Here is a 16,892-nt window from a genome sequence, read left to right as displayed (position 1 = left end):
ATGTTCTGTTAGGTGTTGAGGACAGGACAGTGAAGGTGGAACATCTTGACCTCATGGAATTTATGGTCTAGTTGATGCTACAGTGTCCTGATGACAGGGGCTGGTAGTAAAGGTGCCGGTGATCTCATAGCAGGGAAACCAATAGAGCCTTGTAGAGACCAGGAAGGCTTCCTGGAGGCAGTGCCACTATGTGGAAACTTGTAGAATAAGAGCTGAAACCAGCATGGCAGTGGGGTGAGAGGAGTGGAGAGGGAGAGAGGAGGAAGAGCAGAATATGAGGATGACATGGTCCAGGCACAGGGATCAGAGTGTGTGGGGGGGGGGGGGTGGCCGGGGACCAGAAAGAACAGACTGGGCACTTGCTTGCCCTACCTGGGCCTGGCCTGCCTCAGTCACAAGCACCCAATGCTGGTTCTCCCAGGGTTCCAGTTGTCTCTGCACAGAGGGACCTCAAACAGGAACCAGGATCCACAGGCATGTTGACACCTATCTGCGCTCCTGAAATGCCTGTGTTGCCTCTGCTGTTTGGGCTTGGCTGAACCTGCTCCATCCATGAGTAGCTTGGTTTCATTAGGTCTGAGGGGAGCTCGTGACCAGTGCAAACACCATGAGACTACAAGGCCTGATGTTTGGACTCCTGGGCTGGGTGAACTGGGGCCTCTCTTGGCACTTCTCTGGGGCTTTTGCAGGCTCATTGGTAGTTTCATGGCTGAGGGTTTTTTTTTTTTTTTCAGTGCTTGCATTCTGGGGTTTTAATTCTCTACTGCTTGCAAAGAACTAAATCCTATTAGGAACTGCAGCTTTTCAGCCATGAAGCAGTGTTTATAAGTGGCACAGTCATCGCCACAGGGGTGCCATGAGTTGATGATCTGGAGAGGATGGCTGGTCATCACATGATCTGTTGCCTCCCCCACATTCTTGCAGGGGGCAACACAGTCCCCATGACCACCACCCACTCCCGGGCTGTGCACTACTAGGGAGGAAGTGTTCAGCTTCTCTCATGGACTTTGGTAGTCATCCCAGACCCAAGGGTGTCACTGTCAACTAATTCAGAACAGACACAGAGAAACTGATTCAGAAAGCCACACAGCTGCATACAGTTGAGACCCACATAGAAAAATATTTATTTAACAGATTCCAGTTGATCACTGACCATGCATTCATAAAGGAACAGAGGCACTAAACCACGACGACGACCCTAAATGCTGCTTACTTGGAGTGCAAGTGGGTGTCCGACAGCTCCCAGGCAGAAGGGCTTGTTTTAGAAATATTGATATTTATGTTGTTACTGCGATTTATAGTTTGTCTTCTTATATTGAAGCTTGCAGAGCAGAGTGGGATGGATGTCATGCTTAGCAAACTGCAGGCCATCTGGAATCTGGGTCCCTGGCCTCTACATAGTGGATGGAGCCACCCTGGGGATGGGGGAACCATCTTTTCCTGGGCTTCATCAAACAGCTAGGGCAGGGACAGGACATCAGACCATCTGTCTTCATGGACAGAAGCAGCCATCTGTGGCCTCTACATTACTTTAAAGCTGTGACCTGCCCTCCTCTCTGAAAACCAAATCCCAACAGCTTTTCTAGCTTCTCCCAAAGACCATTTCTCAATGGGAAGGAGAATAAGGTGGCAGATCAGTTTTAAATGAAGGTCTTTAAGCTGACAGCTCATGGGAAATGTGACTGTGAGGTGTCCAGGCAAGTCCTGGTAGGGTCAGAGGACACAGAACAGGGAGTAGCTCTTCACGTGGGGGTGTCCAGTGCACAGCCATCACCTGTGTTCCTGACACCCCATCTGCTTCCAAAGCCCCCCCTCCTACTTTCCTTTGGCAAACAGCAATGAATGGTGACCGTCCTTCCAGGAAGCCACCTGTTAGCTACTAAGGGACTTGCCTGCACGTGATGCAGTCCTGACCTCAAAGCCATGGGAGAAAATGGAAGAGGTCTGTGCCAGTGACATAAGCAAGGCTGTATATGGCTTAGTTACTGTGATCTTGGGGAAAGATGGAGCGGGGAAGGGGGGAAGCAGCAGAAGGAAAAGGAATGAGAGGTGCTTCTCACTGCAGACACATGTAAGTAAAGAGAGGGGAAAGGAAAGGAGTGAGGAGAAGGAAGAGGATGGGGAAGGAAGGGGAGGAACCAGAGGGAGGGATTTCTGAGCTACTGCCAGCTCAGAGTTCCACTCATTCAAATGTGATGCTTCAAAGGCAAATCTGTACCAGCGATGGGGCCACACAAATGCGCACAATCCACATTCTGCTTCGATTTCTGCTTCTCTTAGGCCAGTGGTTCTCAAATTTGAGTATCAGCACCAACCAGTGGATTCTTGCCCCCAAGTCTCTGATTCAGCAGGTCTGGCTTGTAAGTTCCCAGGCAGTGCTGATGCTGCTGTTCTAGGAACCTCCTCTTTGAGAACTCTTGTCTTAGAAAGTGAAAGTCGTTCAGTTGTGTCTGACTCTTTGTGACCCCATGAACTATACAGTCCATGGAATTCTCCAGGCCAGAATACTGGAGTGGGTAGCCTTTCCCTTCTCCAGGGGATTTTCCCAACTCAGGGATCAAACCCAGGTTTCCTGCATTGTGGGTGGATTCTTTACCAGCTGAGCCACAAGGGAAGCCCAAGAATACTGGAATGGGTAGCCTATCCCTTCTCCAGCGGATCTTCCCAACCCAGGAATTGAACCAGGGTCTCCTGCATTGCAGGCACATTCTTTACCTTAGAGGTTAGAGACTTAGTCTTAGAGGTTAGAGACTAAATCAATGTTGGTACTGGTTTGGGCTCCTGGAGTCAAAGTCAGAGAGTGAGATCCGTGTCTCAGCTGGCTGGCAAGAGCAGACTGGCAAACACAAAGATATAAATCAAGAAAATGCTAAAACCTGTTATTGGATATACTTGTCTCTTCCTGGCTCTTCATTCAAATAGCCATATGCTTACTTTCCACTAGCAATTGTGGTTTAAATGTCAGTTGACAAGCAGATGTCCCCCACCTTTCTATGTGTGAGTTAACTTACTGCCCACAAGCCCTGATGCAGTGCTCTCTTGCCATCTCCACCCAGCCCTCTGTTCTGGCCACACTGAGCTGTGCAGCTGTCAAAAAGTGGTGTGGCCCTTGATTCCTCCATCCCCACTTGTGCTGTGTTCTTGACCTGGCTGCCATTTTCCAGGAGAACTAACTGTTATTTAGTCACTAAATCATTTCTGACTCTTTTGGCTCCACATGGTCTGTAGCCATGCTCCTATATCCATGGATTTCCCATGCAAGAATACTAGAGTGGGTTACTGTGGCCTTTTCTAGGTGATCTTTCAGATCCAGGGATCGAACCTGTGTTGGCAGGCGAGTTCTTTACCACTGAGCCACCAGGAAAGGTCGAACTGACCCACTCTTACTCTCCTTTGAATGTTCCCACCTGTGGGAAAGTCAGCCAGCGTTGCTCATTGCTGCCATGATGTTCTAGCCAGGGTCTGCTCTTATGACCCTTTGTAAAAAGTCACCAGACTGTGGTTGCCTTGTCCTCCTCAGCTTTTTATCATCAGTGCCTTGGATAGGGGGTGTCTAACTCCTGCTTACTGTGGTTAGGGTCAGGGAGAAGTTAGAATATTATAAGGCAGGAAGAGGATGGAGAACTCTACTAATCACAGAAATTTTAAATCATTCTCAACATTCCCCAAGGCTTCAATGAGATGGGTGGAAGAGTCAATCTTTGAGATTTCTTCAAATCACACAAAATACCTTTGGCTGGAGAAAAGATTGAATTTCCAGATCTTTTCTGCTTAGTAGAAGCTATGTATTCTTTTGCAGCACATGCTTATGTAAGATAGATGGGAGGCGGGGGCAAATGGATGGACAGATGGGTGATTAGATGGTGTCCTTATATTATAGACTTGCTCATCAGGTCATCACCTGGAATCATATTTTGTTTTGCAAACCTTCTTCAGCTCCTTTGGGTAAACTTCAACTTCCTTTGGGGGGAATATATGTACTCCAGAGCTTTATCATGTGTCAGTTCTTGAGAGACTTGGTTTTAAAACAATCCAGTGTCTGAAGGTGTCATGCTAACTTTAACTGGTGTCTGACATGGACCTGCCTCTCACTGCATTCTACACTGTGAATGGTCAGCCCTTGAGTCAAAAAAAGAAAGACAAAACAATCCTACTACATTTAAAAATAATGAAAGCCTTCTTTGTCAGTCTCAGGTGGAATCCAGTGTTTGAGCAGTGTGGCAAGGTAGCAGGGGTCCTGCCACCCTGACCTGTGAGATCTTTTTAGGCGAATGACTTAGCCTCAGTTCTGTCTCGTGTAGGACAAGGGAATCTCTAACTGGTCTCCAGGTTCTCTTTCTGATGACTGTAAGATGAGCCATTTCTAAGGGACTCACAAATAGTTACCTTCACTTTAAAGATTTGAAGGGAGAAGAGACAGTGTCAGATGTACGATGCTGCCACATCCCAGGCGGCATACCTTAATGCACTTCTGAAGACTAAACCAGGCAGGCTGACTCGAATGCTGTTGAAATGTCAGGCTGCAGGGTGGGACGCTGTCGGACCTCCGCATTACTTCTGTTTTTTAAACAACATTACTCTGCTGAGAATAACTCTGTGTCACCATCTAATGGCTCTTGTCAGTGCAGTGATCAAGGAGGAAAAATGGAAGTACTTTATGTGGAAAAACAGATAAGATATGAAGCTTTTCCTAAACCCGGAGTACAATACAGATCTATCAACACTTCCCTTAGAACAGTTTACCTGCTTTTTGTGACTGACTTCAGTTCACTGATCATCATTCAAGTTCACACTCAAGTCATTTATCTGCAGGCTATACATTATACCACACAGACCACAGGATTATAGGTTTTTCCAAATGTAATATACAAGACCAAATTGATTGCAGCCCAACGTAAATTTAGTCAAATCTTTAATATACTCTATTAAGGCGTGAATAAAAATTTAAAGCTTTGTCTCAGCTCTGGAGAAGCTGAGACTGGAGCTGAACCAGTTGTAAACAGCCAGCCTAAAACGTTACTGTTGGACATGGTGTTTATTCTCAGCAATGTGTCATCTAAAATGATGAACTTCTGTTTTCAAATGTAAACATGAGCGATTTACCTGTTAATATAAAACAACAATTTTATAAGGGGACTAATTTGACTCCTTCCTCCTCACCAAGGCTAACCTGTATATCGCATTGTCTATGGGCATACACTTCACGTTGGCCATCGGCTGTACCTGGGTGTCTAGTGCTCCATTTTCCTAGCACAAAATCATCTTTCAAAGCACAAGAGGAAAGGTACCAGCTATTTTCCCCACCTTCAGTTGAGATAGGGAAGTTTATTTGATCAGCTCTGGCAGGTGTTTGGCACAGTCTGTGTTATTCCAGAATGATTATGCAAGGCTTAGAATGTAAAAGTGTGTGCTTGCAGAATTTAGGCTTTAAATAATTTGTCATCCCTTATAGAGAAGGCTTTATGGGAAAAGACTGGATGGACTTGGTCTATGCTATAGCTGAGAATGTGTAATGAGAAATATGATCCAGATTAAACCTTGGCTTACCTGCACTGTCAGAATCTTAGGAAGATAAATACAGGCTGGGTGGGAGCTTCCTTGGGGGTTTCCTTGGTTTGGCGGGACTCTCTGGGGATGTGGCTGGGTAGTGAACAATGGTGGGAGTGGGAAGAGGAAGAAATAAGGAGCCTTGCTGCTTTGGGGAGGGGGAATGAAGGATTACTTTAGCCACTAGCCACAGGGGCCTGGTCCCAACAGAAATATGCTGTAAGCTACACTGAGTTTCAAAGACTTAGTGAGAAAAAAAATGTAAAATACTGTATAAATATTTTGATTGGTTAACACATTGAAACCATGTGTGAAATGATATTCGTGGCATACTGGATTAAAATTGATTTCACCTCTTTCTTTTTGAATGTGGTTGAGATTTTAAAATGACAATATATGGCACAGTTATGGTGGACAGTTCTACTTAATACCTGTTATGTATAGTGGGATTATGGTTCATGTTTATTTTCTTGCTTGTGTTTTATTTTTCATACTTAAAATGAGAGAAAATAGTGTCCAAGAAAAAAAATATATAGCTTGTGGATTTTAAAGTTCAGTAAGCATGTGTCTTGGCTATAGCCCTTGGGTAACTAACCTCTGAGACTCAATATCCTCATCTATAAAATGAAGATAAGAGCAGTTTTTATCTTAGCAGTCATGAGAAATGCACAGGAAATTAGCAGAGAGTACTAAGTATTGAAACTAACAGAGAGAAAACACAGTAAGCAATTATCCTTCTTGCTTACATCTTATGACCTGTCTGATGCCTCATCTTTTAGACCTTGACCATTTCTAACTAAGTTCCTTGTTTTACTTGTTCTCCAAATTTGTATTTTCTTGCATGTCTGCTGGCTGCTGCTAAGTCGCTTCAGTCGTGTCCAACTCTGTGCGACCCCATAGATGGCAGCCCACCAGGCTCCCCCGTCCCTGGGATTCTCCAGGCAAGAACACTGGAGTGGGTTGCCATTTCCTTCTCCAATGCATGAAAGTGAAAAGTGAAAGTGAAGTCGCTCAGTCGTGTCCGACCCTCAGCGACCCCATGGACTGCAGCCCACCAGGCTCCTCCGTCCATGGGATTTTTCCAGGCAAGAGTACTGGAGTGGGGTGCCATTGCCTTCTCCATCTTGCATGTCTAAACTTTGCCTTTTTCTCATCAATGGAAAATCTCTAGTCTGGTTCCCCATCTTCTGCTACTTGTTCAAACCAGGGCAGTGGTCCCTAATCTTTCTTGTACCAGGGACTGGTTTTGTGGAAGACCATTGTTTCATGGACAGAGGTTGGGGGTGTGGGGTGATTCACGTACATTACAGTTACTATTACATCAGTTCTACCTCAGATCATCAGGCATTAGATCCAAGAGGCTGGGGACCCCTGGACTGGACTAAGGTCCCCTACTTACTACTTTAACTGTTTTAGCCAGAATAGAATTCTTGCTCCAACTATAAACAAGCCACAGTCCTTCATCTGCCCTCATCCCTTGCCTCCTACCTGGGACGCTGGGTCTTTTATGGAACTCTACTTCATTTGATGGGATGGTCATTCAAAGACAGTTGATACCAGGCAAAGGGGGTGAAGGTAATGGGAGAATGAGGGTCATGTGAACAAGAGACCAAGAGGACGGACAGGAGAACCAAAATTGTAGAACGTCTTTCCTCTGCCCACCCGGCTGCCTTTTCTTTCTCCTTGCTTTAGAAGCCATACTAGGTTCAACCCACAGTAACTACAAGGTGGCTCGCTCTTGCCTCCCGAAGCACAACCTCCCACAGTGCAGTATAGCAACACATCTAAAACCCTGTGTCCAGGCTCCACATTCTAAGAAATGAGACCTTAGATGAAGATGCTTGTTACTTGCTTTCAGAAATTCAGTGGCAAGGAAGAGGAAAAAATTGAAAACTTGGTAAAGATACGTGACTTCCCTTAGGTAAAGTGAGCTACCTGGCTCCTTCACAATTAATGAAATGAACCTTTCAGTCAGAGCTACTTGAAATAAAAACAAGGAGACACGACATAAGAACACACTTGGAATAGTGCAGGTAGCTGAATGCACCCATCCCTCTTAGAGCAATGAAAAAAAAAAAAAGTCCTTGATTTACTATGCAGGTTTTTTTTTTTTTTTTGGATAATCAGAAAAATAATTTTTGTTCTCATCCAGCAGCTGTAACAGCTGTAGCTGTTTCAGAATGTACTCTTAAGGTGATTTTTTTTTTTTTTTTTGCCTTTCATCAGATCGATATGTTACTTTGCCTAGTTTATTTTTAGATTTACTGAGTGTTCTGAGGGTAGAAAAGGGTAGGAAACTCAAAGGAAAGAAGCAAATTGGTTTGTATTTCAAGTTTGGGCTGAATCTGGACAGGAGAAACCCTTGGAAATTAATAAGGAAGGGGAGCAGGTTTCCTGGGCCCTCTTTGCTGACAGCTGGGATAGTGAAAGGATTTACTGGTGGGGGGGGGACTGGGGAATTTCAGTGCCAGAGAACATAACCAGGGCCCCTCTGCCACCCTGCAAGGGATGCTCGCCTGAGTGTGTGTGGGAGGGCCAACCCCAGATGGGTAAAGAGAGCTGTTTTTCCTGGAGCATGAATGAAATATTTACTATTGATCAAAGGCAAGGAGGGGTCATTCCCAACAATCACTTCTCTGTAATTTCCTAGAAGATAAGAGGGTTTGACAATGTGAATGAATTTTTCTTCCTATTAAATTTAGGAGAGGAAGATTTTCTTAAAAATCCAAAACATAGCTCTAAGATACCAGCTGTTTATGTAGCAACTTACATTTGGTGTCTTGGCACCTACAGAGATGAGAGCACGTGCTCTGCAGGTGCCTGATCTTTGCTGTTTTGGTCACTGTGGATAAATATTGTGTGATAGCAAGTATCACACAGCATCTTTTTCTCTGTCAAGGGTTGTAAAAAGAGCAATGATGGTGTAACTCAGAATGCAAATGCATGGGCATGCAAACGTCTGTCCATGTAGTCAACTTTTGATCCTCTTGGGGGCATCCTTTTAGGGCCTGATTTTTTCTGGGCCGCTACAGTGCAGCTTAGTGCAAAAGGTGGGCTAGTGAGTTATGAATCTGAAGTTAGGTATTTTCCATTATTTTTGGATAATTACCTTTTTTCCCTTGTGAGGGTGGAAGATATGACACAGCTAAAAACATCTGAAAAGAAACAGAAATGCTATTGCAGATATGAACATTGTAATTACAGGTGTGCATACCTACTAAATATATGTCCAAAACACACACTCGGTGACTCCTGGTTTTGCCTCCCCTGAAACGGAATGCACAATTAATGTCACTAAATATAATTCTCTGTTACCAAAAGAATGCCACTTCCCTTTGTCTTCAAAATATCACTGGATCGCCTCTATGCAAACATTCTTTACAAATATTACTTCATCTGATATGGCTATACTGTATCCACCTATCTTTAAAGGACAAAACAAGATTTATGGACTACATAAAATGTTTTCTAGAACATTTTTCTAGAACAAACAACAATGAAAACACTTTTTAAATTAACAGGTATAAATAACTTGTCTAAAGCATTTAATGGTCTTTAACATAGTCAACTCCCCTGGCCTTGAAAACAGTATTAAGTTCTTTTTTGCCAGTGGCAAAAAAAAGCAAAAAAAAGCCCATCAAGCACAACTTGAAAAATTGGTATCATTTGCCTGCCAGTAAGCACAGAACTGAAGGACTAAATATTTTATGGGTATTTTTTGTCATTGGCCTTACGATTTCTTTCCTCTTTCTCCTTCCCTCTTGCCTGCTCAGGGCTGATTGTTGTGACCTTGGCCGTCTGCTGGATGCCCAACCAGGTTCGGAGGATCATGGCAGCGGCCAAACCCAAGCACGACTGGACCAAGTCCTACTTCCGAGCATACATGATCCTCCTCCCCTTCTCAGACACCTTCTTCTACCTGAGCTCCGTCGTCAACCCGCTTCTGTACAACGTGTCCTCACAGCAGTTCCGAAGCGTGTTTGGGCAGGTGCTGCGCTGCCAACTGACACTGCCACACGCCAACCAGGAGAAGCACCTGCGTGCCCACGTGGCCTCCACCATGGACAGCACCCGCTCTGCATGCCGCCCGCTCATCTTCCCGGCTTCCCAGCGCAGCAGTTCCTCTGCAAGAGCTAACATGGTTTTCTTAAGCACTTTTCACAGTGAGGCCAAGCCCGAGTCTAAACCTCAGGAGCTGAGTTGTGAGTCACCAGAACCCAACTCGGAGAGGAAACCAGCCAACCCTGCCACCAGGAATGGTTTTCAGGAGCACGAAGTGTGACTGCTGAGGAAGGCAGGCTGGACTGCTAAGCGGCGCTCCTTACACGAAAGCCATGTTACCTTCACACAGCAGTGATATAAGAAACTGTGTTCCCATCAGGGACAGGAGTGGAAGACGGGCCTGGGAAGAAAGCAGCCAGCCACTGAAGTGTCAGCTAAGGGCTGATTCTGCCAGCCTGGCCTCAACTCTGATTACAGATGGGGCCAACTTGCATTCCACCTCCCTCCTTCCTTTAAGGACACACCGAAAATTCAAGCTCTATATATTCAGAGCTCACAAAGATTTTTTTTTTTTTTTTACACTGAGCTCTTTGTTTCCAAAGGAACTAAAAGAACAATTCCCCTCCCTACCCAGAATAAAAGGACACCCAGAAGAATCTTGGGGAGCAGGGGGGAGGGCAGGCCAGAAGAACAATGCAGGAGGGGCTGACATCTCCTTCTGCCTTCAGCAGTGTGCCAAGAAAAGGGCTATCTTGAGGAGCAAGATGGTGCTGGGGAGCCATGGCCGGAGGGCCGTGGCAGAACTGCTCCTTTTCTTGGGCCGGGGCCCGTTGCAAAGAGGGGTGTTGCAGCAGCTGATGCACACCGAGTTCAGTTTCCCTGGGGAGCAGAAGGATTGGTACCCAGCCGAGGCGATGAGGCAGGCTGCTGATGATGCACACGACTTGCGGTACATGATTCCTGCAACACAGACCCAAAGGAGTGAGGTTAGCCTGCCTGTGCCAGCCAAAGGACTGCAGCCCCCCGAGTCCAAAGCCCAGGGACAGCACTTCCTTACTCCTCCCACAGCCCAGAACCTTGGTGGGTCCAGGAAAATACTCAAGGTTGTTTCCTTGAGCATCCAAAGTCCACAACCTATGCGGTGAAGAAGGCAGGCCTCATTTCACTTGCTTTTGACAGTTTTTCTCAAGGCTATTTAAGATGCCAATACCAGTGAATAAAGAGCTGTTACTATCAAAGTTCATTTTTGTTTAAAGTCGGAATTCACACTGTGTACTAGACAGAGCTTTTATTTACTTTTTTTTGGTTTAAACTGTCTCATGCCAGAGAGGACGACAAGCTGAGCCTTAAGATCTTATCTCTGTTATTACTTTATAAGCGGCCACAGAGATGGCTCACAATGATGTGTTTATTAAATCCTGAATTCGCTCAATAAAGACCAAAGCCCAATGAGGATAAATGAGATCCCTCTGAAGAGGCCCTGTGGGTTCAGTGAAGGAGGGGTCTGGCTAACACTGTGCTGAGCACTGCCTCAGTCCAAGGGAAGTTTTGCCCTTAAAACATGGCCATTAGCCAAGTCAGCCCCACACAGCCAACACTTAATAACACATACTGTGTGGGCACATGGCTTTCTCAGTAAAGCCGGGGGCCCATCTTGAGCTCATGTATCATGTTCAAATTGTAGCACATTTATCAAGTTAGGGTGTCTTGGATAATCATTTGACTTTATAAAGATGGGCATTTGCTCAAGTAATAGGTAAGCTTATTAAATACTTTCCTGGCTGCCAGGCATTCTCCAGATGGGTATACTAGCTCATTTACTACCTGCAACATTACAAGGGAAGCCCCTGAGATGATGCCCATTTAACAGATAGGGATAGCAAAGGAAATTTAATAGCTTGTTCAAGTCACACTTCTAGAAAGCAGAGCAGCTGTGATCTGAACCAAAGATTCTGGTCCCATGCTGTCAAATCTGTAGCACTGTATATAGCAAAGTAGCCACCCATGTTAAACACAAAATGGTTTTGTTTTTCACAGCAGAGAAAACTACTTGGAAAATAGCTTTGGGTGTATGTGTGTGGCTATTTTGTATCAATGGCTTACTTTTCTTTTTGGACATAGGATGTCATGCTAAAGCTGGACCTCAAAGGGAATGCTTTGTATCCCCCTCAGACACGGAGGGTAGCAAATGGGCTACACACACACAGTCCACCAGTAGCCAGGGCTCCCCATTCCCTGGGGTTCCCAGCAGGGATGTGTGTGTGTATGCCCCTCTGATTTGGGTCCCTCCCCCTTGAGAACTGCTACTCTGGATGCTAGAGAAACAGTACACAATTGAAGTGCCGAAAACTTCCAAGTGAGAGGTAAAGAAATACTTTAGATTTACATTAAAACATGCAATTTTATGTCCTTTCTTTTCTATAACTACATGTTTTTAAGAGTTGATTTTCTTACATGGTTGGAAAACCCTGGAAGGTAGCTGGCCTGGTAAGATAAAGGCCCTGGACACAGGGTGGGTGGGTGGGTGTGTGTGGGTGTGTGTGTGTTGGGGGCGGGGATTGGGGGAGCACTGCTGATTTCTAAGGAACATGCTACAGGGTGTTCCCCATTTACAGATTTCCCAGTCTCCACATTTTCTAACCATTGCCCATTTTAGAAAGTTAAATTATTACTATGTTTTTATTCTTCAATATTAAAAGCACTAAGTGTCATTAGTCACTTCAACTTCAATAAACTTTTTCCCTTTAAGTAAATTTTTAAAATTAAACAAGTACTAAATATGTCTTTCACTGTAAAGAAGTTCAGACAGATAACCTGAAAATGTTCCTTGACCTCTCACTCCAATCCTATGTCCTCCTAAGAGGTAAGCACTCTTACCAGTTTGTGATGCCTTCTTCCAGACCTACTGCTATGCACTTACATGTGTCTGTGGAGAAAAGGTGTGTGCACATGTCCTAACAGCATAACATCCTATATGCTGTATATATCTCCTATTTGCATTTTTACTTAGAACATGTGTGGGGATATATTTTTAAGTCTAACTGTATAGAACTAAGGGTAAGTGATGAGACTGGTTAGATAAGTAACGCAAGATGGGAGCCCTAATTTTTGTGACTGCTTCCCATTGGATATCTCCAAATCACTTGGCTCTGATGGCCAGTGGGGCCTACACTTGTGGCCCTGCAGAACTGTATATGTCTGCATTCTTTAAATGTTGCTACCAGGGTGTCTGCCTGCCAAGCAGCTTGAATCTAGGTGCTAAGATCCTCTTCTTTGGGACATTAACTGACCTCAGCACACACTCAACTCCTGGGAGCTATTAAAACAGCCTGCTTAGAATGAAATGTCATTTGCAGCAACATGGATGGACCCAGAGATTGTCATACTGAGTGAAGTCAGTCAAACAGAGAAGGAGAAATACCATATGACATCCCTTATATGAGAAATCTAAAAAAACACAGATGAACATTTTTATTAAACAGAGACAGACTCACAAACTTAGAGAATGAACTTATGGTTGCCGGCGGGGGGAGTTCGGAGGAAGGGATAAGTTAGGGAGTTCGGGATGGACATGTATACACTGCTATATTTAAAACGGATAACCAACAAGGACCTACTGTACAGCACAGGGAACTCTGCTCAATGTTATGTGGCAGCCTGGATGGTTGGGGAATTTAGGGGAGAATGGATGTATGAATACGTATGCCTGAGTCCCTGTGCTGTCCACCCGAAACTATCACAACACTGTTAATTAGCTACAATCCAATTTAAAATGAAAGAGTTTAAAAAATAATAAAATAAGCTGTTTAGACAGTTGGAAAGGTTGAAGAGATAATCAAAAGCTGGGGTAGGGTTGAATGATGAGGTACATCTCCTATACTAGGCCAACTCTTCAAGAGAGGTGGCTATTTCATCTAATGCATAGAAACCAATACAAGTTATCAAAATTAAAAGATGAATATGTTCCAAAAAATAAAACTTCAGAAGAAAATTTTAATGAAAAACAGGTGATTTACCAGAGAAAGACTTCAAAGTAATGTTCTTAAACATGCTCATTGAACTAGGGAGAAGAATGGATGAGCACAGTGAGAATTTCAATGAAGAGAAAAAAATATAAGAAAGTATTTAATAGAAGTCACAGAGTTGAAGAATACAATAACGGAATTGGGAGAAAAATGCTCTGGAGGAGTTCAACAACACATTAGGTAAAGGAGAAGGAAGGATCAATGAACTCAAAAACAAGGTAGATGAACTCACCCAATCAGAGCAGAAAAAAACAAAAAGGTATCAAAAAAAAAAAAAAAAACCTGAAGATAGCTTAAGGGACTTATGAAACAATCTCAAGTGGGTTAATATTCACACTATTGGAGTCACAGAAGAGGAGGGTGGAAGACTTATGTGAAGAAATATTGGCTGCAGATTTCCCTAACTCGGGGAAAGAAATAGACATCAAGATTCAGGAAGCCCAGAGAGTTCCAAATAAGATGAACCAAAAGAAGACCTTAAGACACATAATAATTAAAATGTGAAAATATAAGAAAATAATATTAAAAGTGGCAACAGAGAAACAACTTGTTGGAACCCCCATAAAATGAGCAGATTTTTCATGAGAAACTTCAGGCCAAAAGGGAATGGCACAATACATAGGCATACCTCACTTTCTCTTTGTTTAACTGTCCTTCACAGGTACTGTGTTGTTTTTTTTTTCCCCCCACAAACTGAAGGTTTATGACAATCTGAGTTTACCAAGGATACTGGTGCCATTTTTCCAGAAGCAACTGCTCACTTCATGTCTCTGTATCATGTTTTGGTAATTCTCACAGTATTTTAAACTTTTTCATTATTATGTTTCTTATGGTGATCTGTGATGAGTGGCCATTGATATTACCACTGTAATTGTTTTTGCCTTGTATTTTTACTTGCAGTATGTACTTTTTAAAAAGGCATAATGCCATTGCACACTTAATAGATTACAGTATAAACGTAACTTTTATATGAACTGGAAAACAAAAAAACTTGTGTGATTTGCTTTGCTGCAATATTTCCTTTATTTTGGTTGTCTGGAACTTAACCCCCCCACCGCCCCCAGTATCTCTAGGTATGTCTATATTCAAAGTGCTGAAAGAAAAAGAGAAAAAGAAAAAAAATTCCCAAATAAGAATATTCTACCTGGCTTAGTTGTAATTCAGAACTGAAGGAGAGATGTCGAGTTTTCCAGAGAAGCAAGAGTTAACGGAGTTCATTACCTCTAAACCAACTTTATAAGAAATGTTAAAGGGGCTTATTTAAGCTGAAAAGAAAGGGTGCTAACTAGTAACAAAACATATGAAAGTAAACATCTCACTGATAAAGGTAAATATCTAATAAATATAATAGATTAGTCACTTATTAAACTTGTATAAAGATTAAAAGACAAAACATATGAAAGTAAACATCTCACTGATCAAGGTAAATATCTAGTAAATGTAATAGATTAGTCACTTATTAAACTTGTATGAAGATTAAAAGACAAAAGCAGTGAAAACAAGTAAATACAATAATTACCTAAGGGATACACAAGATAAAAGTAAAATTTGAGTGGGACAAGACAGAGGAGTAGAAGGATGTAGGCTTACCTCTTATGGAAACACCAAAACCATGGTAGAGCTACTACGGAGAACAGTATGGAGATTCCTTAAAGAACTAAAACTAGAGCTACCACATGACCCTGCAATCCCAATCCTAAGCAGATATCCAGAGAAAAGACCTGATCTGAAAGGATACACGCACCTCAGTGTTCACTGAAGCACTGTTTACAATAGCCAAGACATGGAAGCAACCTAAATGCCTATCAACAGAGGAATAGATAAAGAAGACATGGTACATATATACAGTGGAATATTACTCAGTCAGTAAAATGAAATCATGCCATTTGCCGCAACATGAATGGACCTAGAGATTGTCATATTATGGGAAGAAAGAGAAATAATTGTATGACACCCCTTATATGAGGAATCTAAAAAGAAATGATACAGATTAATTTTTTTTACAAATTAGAAATAGACTTACAGACTTAGAGAATGAACTTATGGTTGCCAGGGGGAAGGATGAAGGGAAGAGATGGTTAGGGAGTTTGGGATGGACAGGTACACACTGCTATATTTAAAATGGATAACCAACAAGGACCTATTGTACAGCACAGGGAACTCTGCTCAATGTCACGTGGCAGCCTAGATAGGAGGGGAGGTTGAAGGAGAATGTGTACATGTGTATGTGTGGCTGAGTCCCTGTGCTGTCCACCTGAAACTTAATCACAACATTGTTAATCGGTTATACTCCAAAATAGAAAGTTGAAAAACAAAAAAAAAGACACCAAATCACAACTAACTGCTGAACAACCGTTGACAAAAAAAACATGCTGGAACCTACAAAATAGATATTCTACATCCAAAGACAAAGAAGCCACATCAAGACAGTAGGAAGGGTGTGATGGCAATAAAACCAAATCCTGTACCCTCTGGGTAGGTGACCAACAAACTGGAAAATAACTATATTGCATGCAGAAGTTCTTCCACAGGAGTGAAAGTTCTATGCCCCACATCAGGCTCCCCAGCCTGGAGGTCTGGCAACAGCAGGAGGAGCCTCAAAGAATCTCGTTTTGAAGGCCACTGGAGTCTGACTGCAGGAATTCCACAGGCATTCCACTCTTGGAGGCACACAAAAGGTCTGGTAAGCATCAGGACCCAGGGGAAAAGCACTGACCCCATAGGAGCCTGGACCAAACATACCTCCTGGTATTAGAGGGTCTCCTGTGGCAGTGGGGGCTGGCTGTGGCTCACTGCAGGGACAAAGACACTGGCAGCAGTAGTTCTGGGGAGTACTCATTGGCTTGAGGCCTCCTGGAGGCTGCCACCAAGACCTGGCCCCTCCCAACAGCTATAGGCTCCTGTGTATAGACTCCTGTGTTGGTTGTTTGACTTCAACCCAAGCAACCAACAGGGTGGGAACACAGCCCCACCCATCAGATAGCCTGCTTAAAGTCAGCCTGAGCACAACCCTGCCCACCAGAAGAACAAGATCCACCTCCACCCACCAGTGGGCAGGAACTAGGCCCTCCCATGAGGAAACTTGCACACGTCTCTTAGGCAGCATCATCCACCAGAGGAAAGACAGCAAAGAAGCAAGAAGAACTACAACACTGCAGCCTGCAGAACAGAAACCACAAAGTTAAACAAGATGAGACAGAATATGTCCCACATGAAGGAACACAATAAAACTGCAGAAGAACAAATAAGTGAAGTGGAGATAGGCAATCTACCTGAAAAAGAATTCAGAGTAATGATAGTAAAGATGATCCAAGATCT

The 16,892-nt window shown here is 43.6% G+C and overlaps 2 protein-coding genes across 3 annotated transcripts in view; one reads left to right on the top strand and one right to left on the bottom strand.

The window, feature by feature from the left end:
• The window catches only part of GPR39 (G protein-coupled receptor 39), a 260,953-nt gene extending 250,161 nt beyond the window's left edge, over positions 1-10,792 (top strand). Inside the window, exon 2 of the mRNA XM_027562098.1 lies at positions 9,321-10,792. Coding sequence (XP_027417899.1) covers positions 9,321-9,829 — 509 coding nt within the window. The 3' untranslated portion in view covers positions 9,830-10,792. The remainder of the gene's footprint in view (positions 1-9,320) is intronic.
• LYPD1 (LY6/PLAUR domain containing 1) overlaps positions 7,649-16,892 on the bottom strand; it is a 62,513-nt gene continuing 53,269 nt past the window's right edge. For both annotated transcript variants that reach the window (XM_027562106.1, XM_027562103.1), the window contains one exon: positions 7,649-10,509. In XM_027562106.1, coding sequence (XP_027417907.1) covers positions 10,274-10,509 — 236 coding nt within the window. In that variant the 3' untranslated portion in view covers positions 7,649-10,273. The remainder of the gene's footprint in view (positions 10,510-16,892) is intronic.

This window comes from Bos indicus x Bos taurus, chromosome 2, assembly GCF_003369695.1.
Source record: "Bos indicus x Bos taurus breed Angus x Brahman F1 hybrid chromosome 2, Bos_hybrid_MaternalHap_v2.0, whole genome shotgun sequence".
In the NCBI taxonomy this organism is placed as follows: domain Eukaryota; kingdom Metazoa; phylum Chordata; class Mammalia; order Artiodactyla; family Bovidae; genus Bos; species Bos indicus x Bos taurus.
The sequence above is the reverse complement of the archived record's forward strand: the minus strand, read 5'-3'. Positions and strand labels throughout refer to the sequence as shown.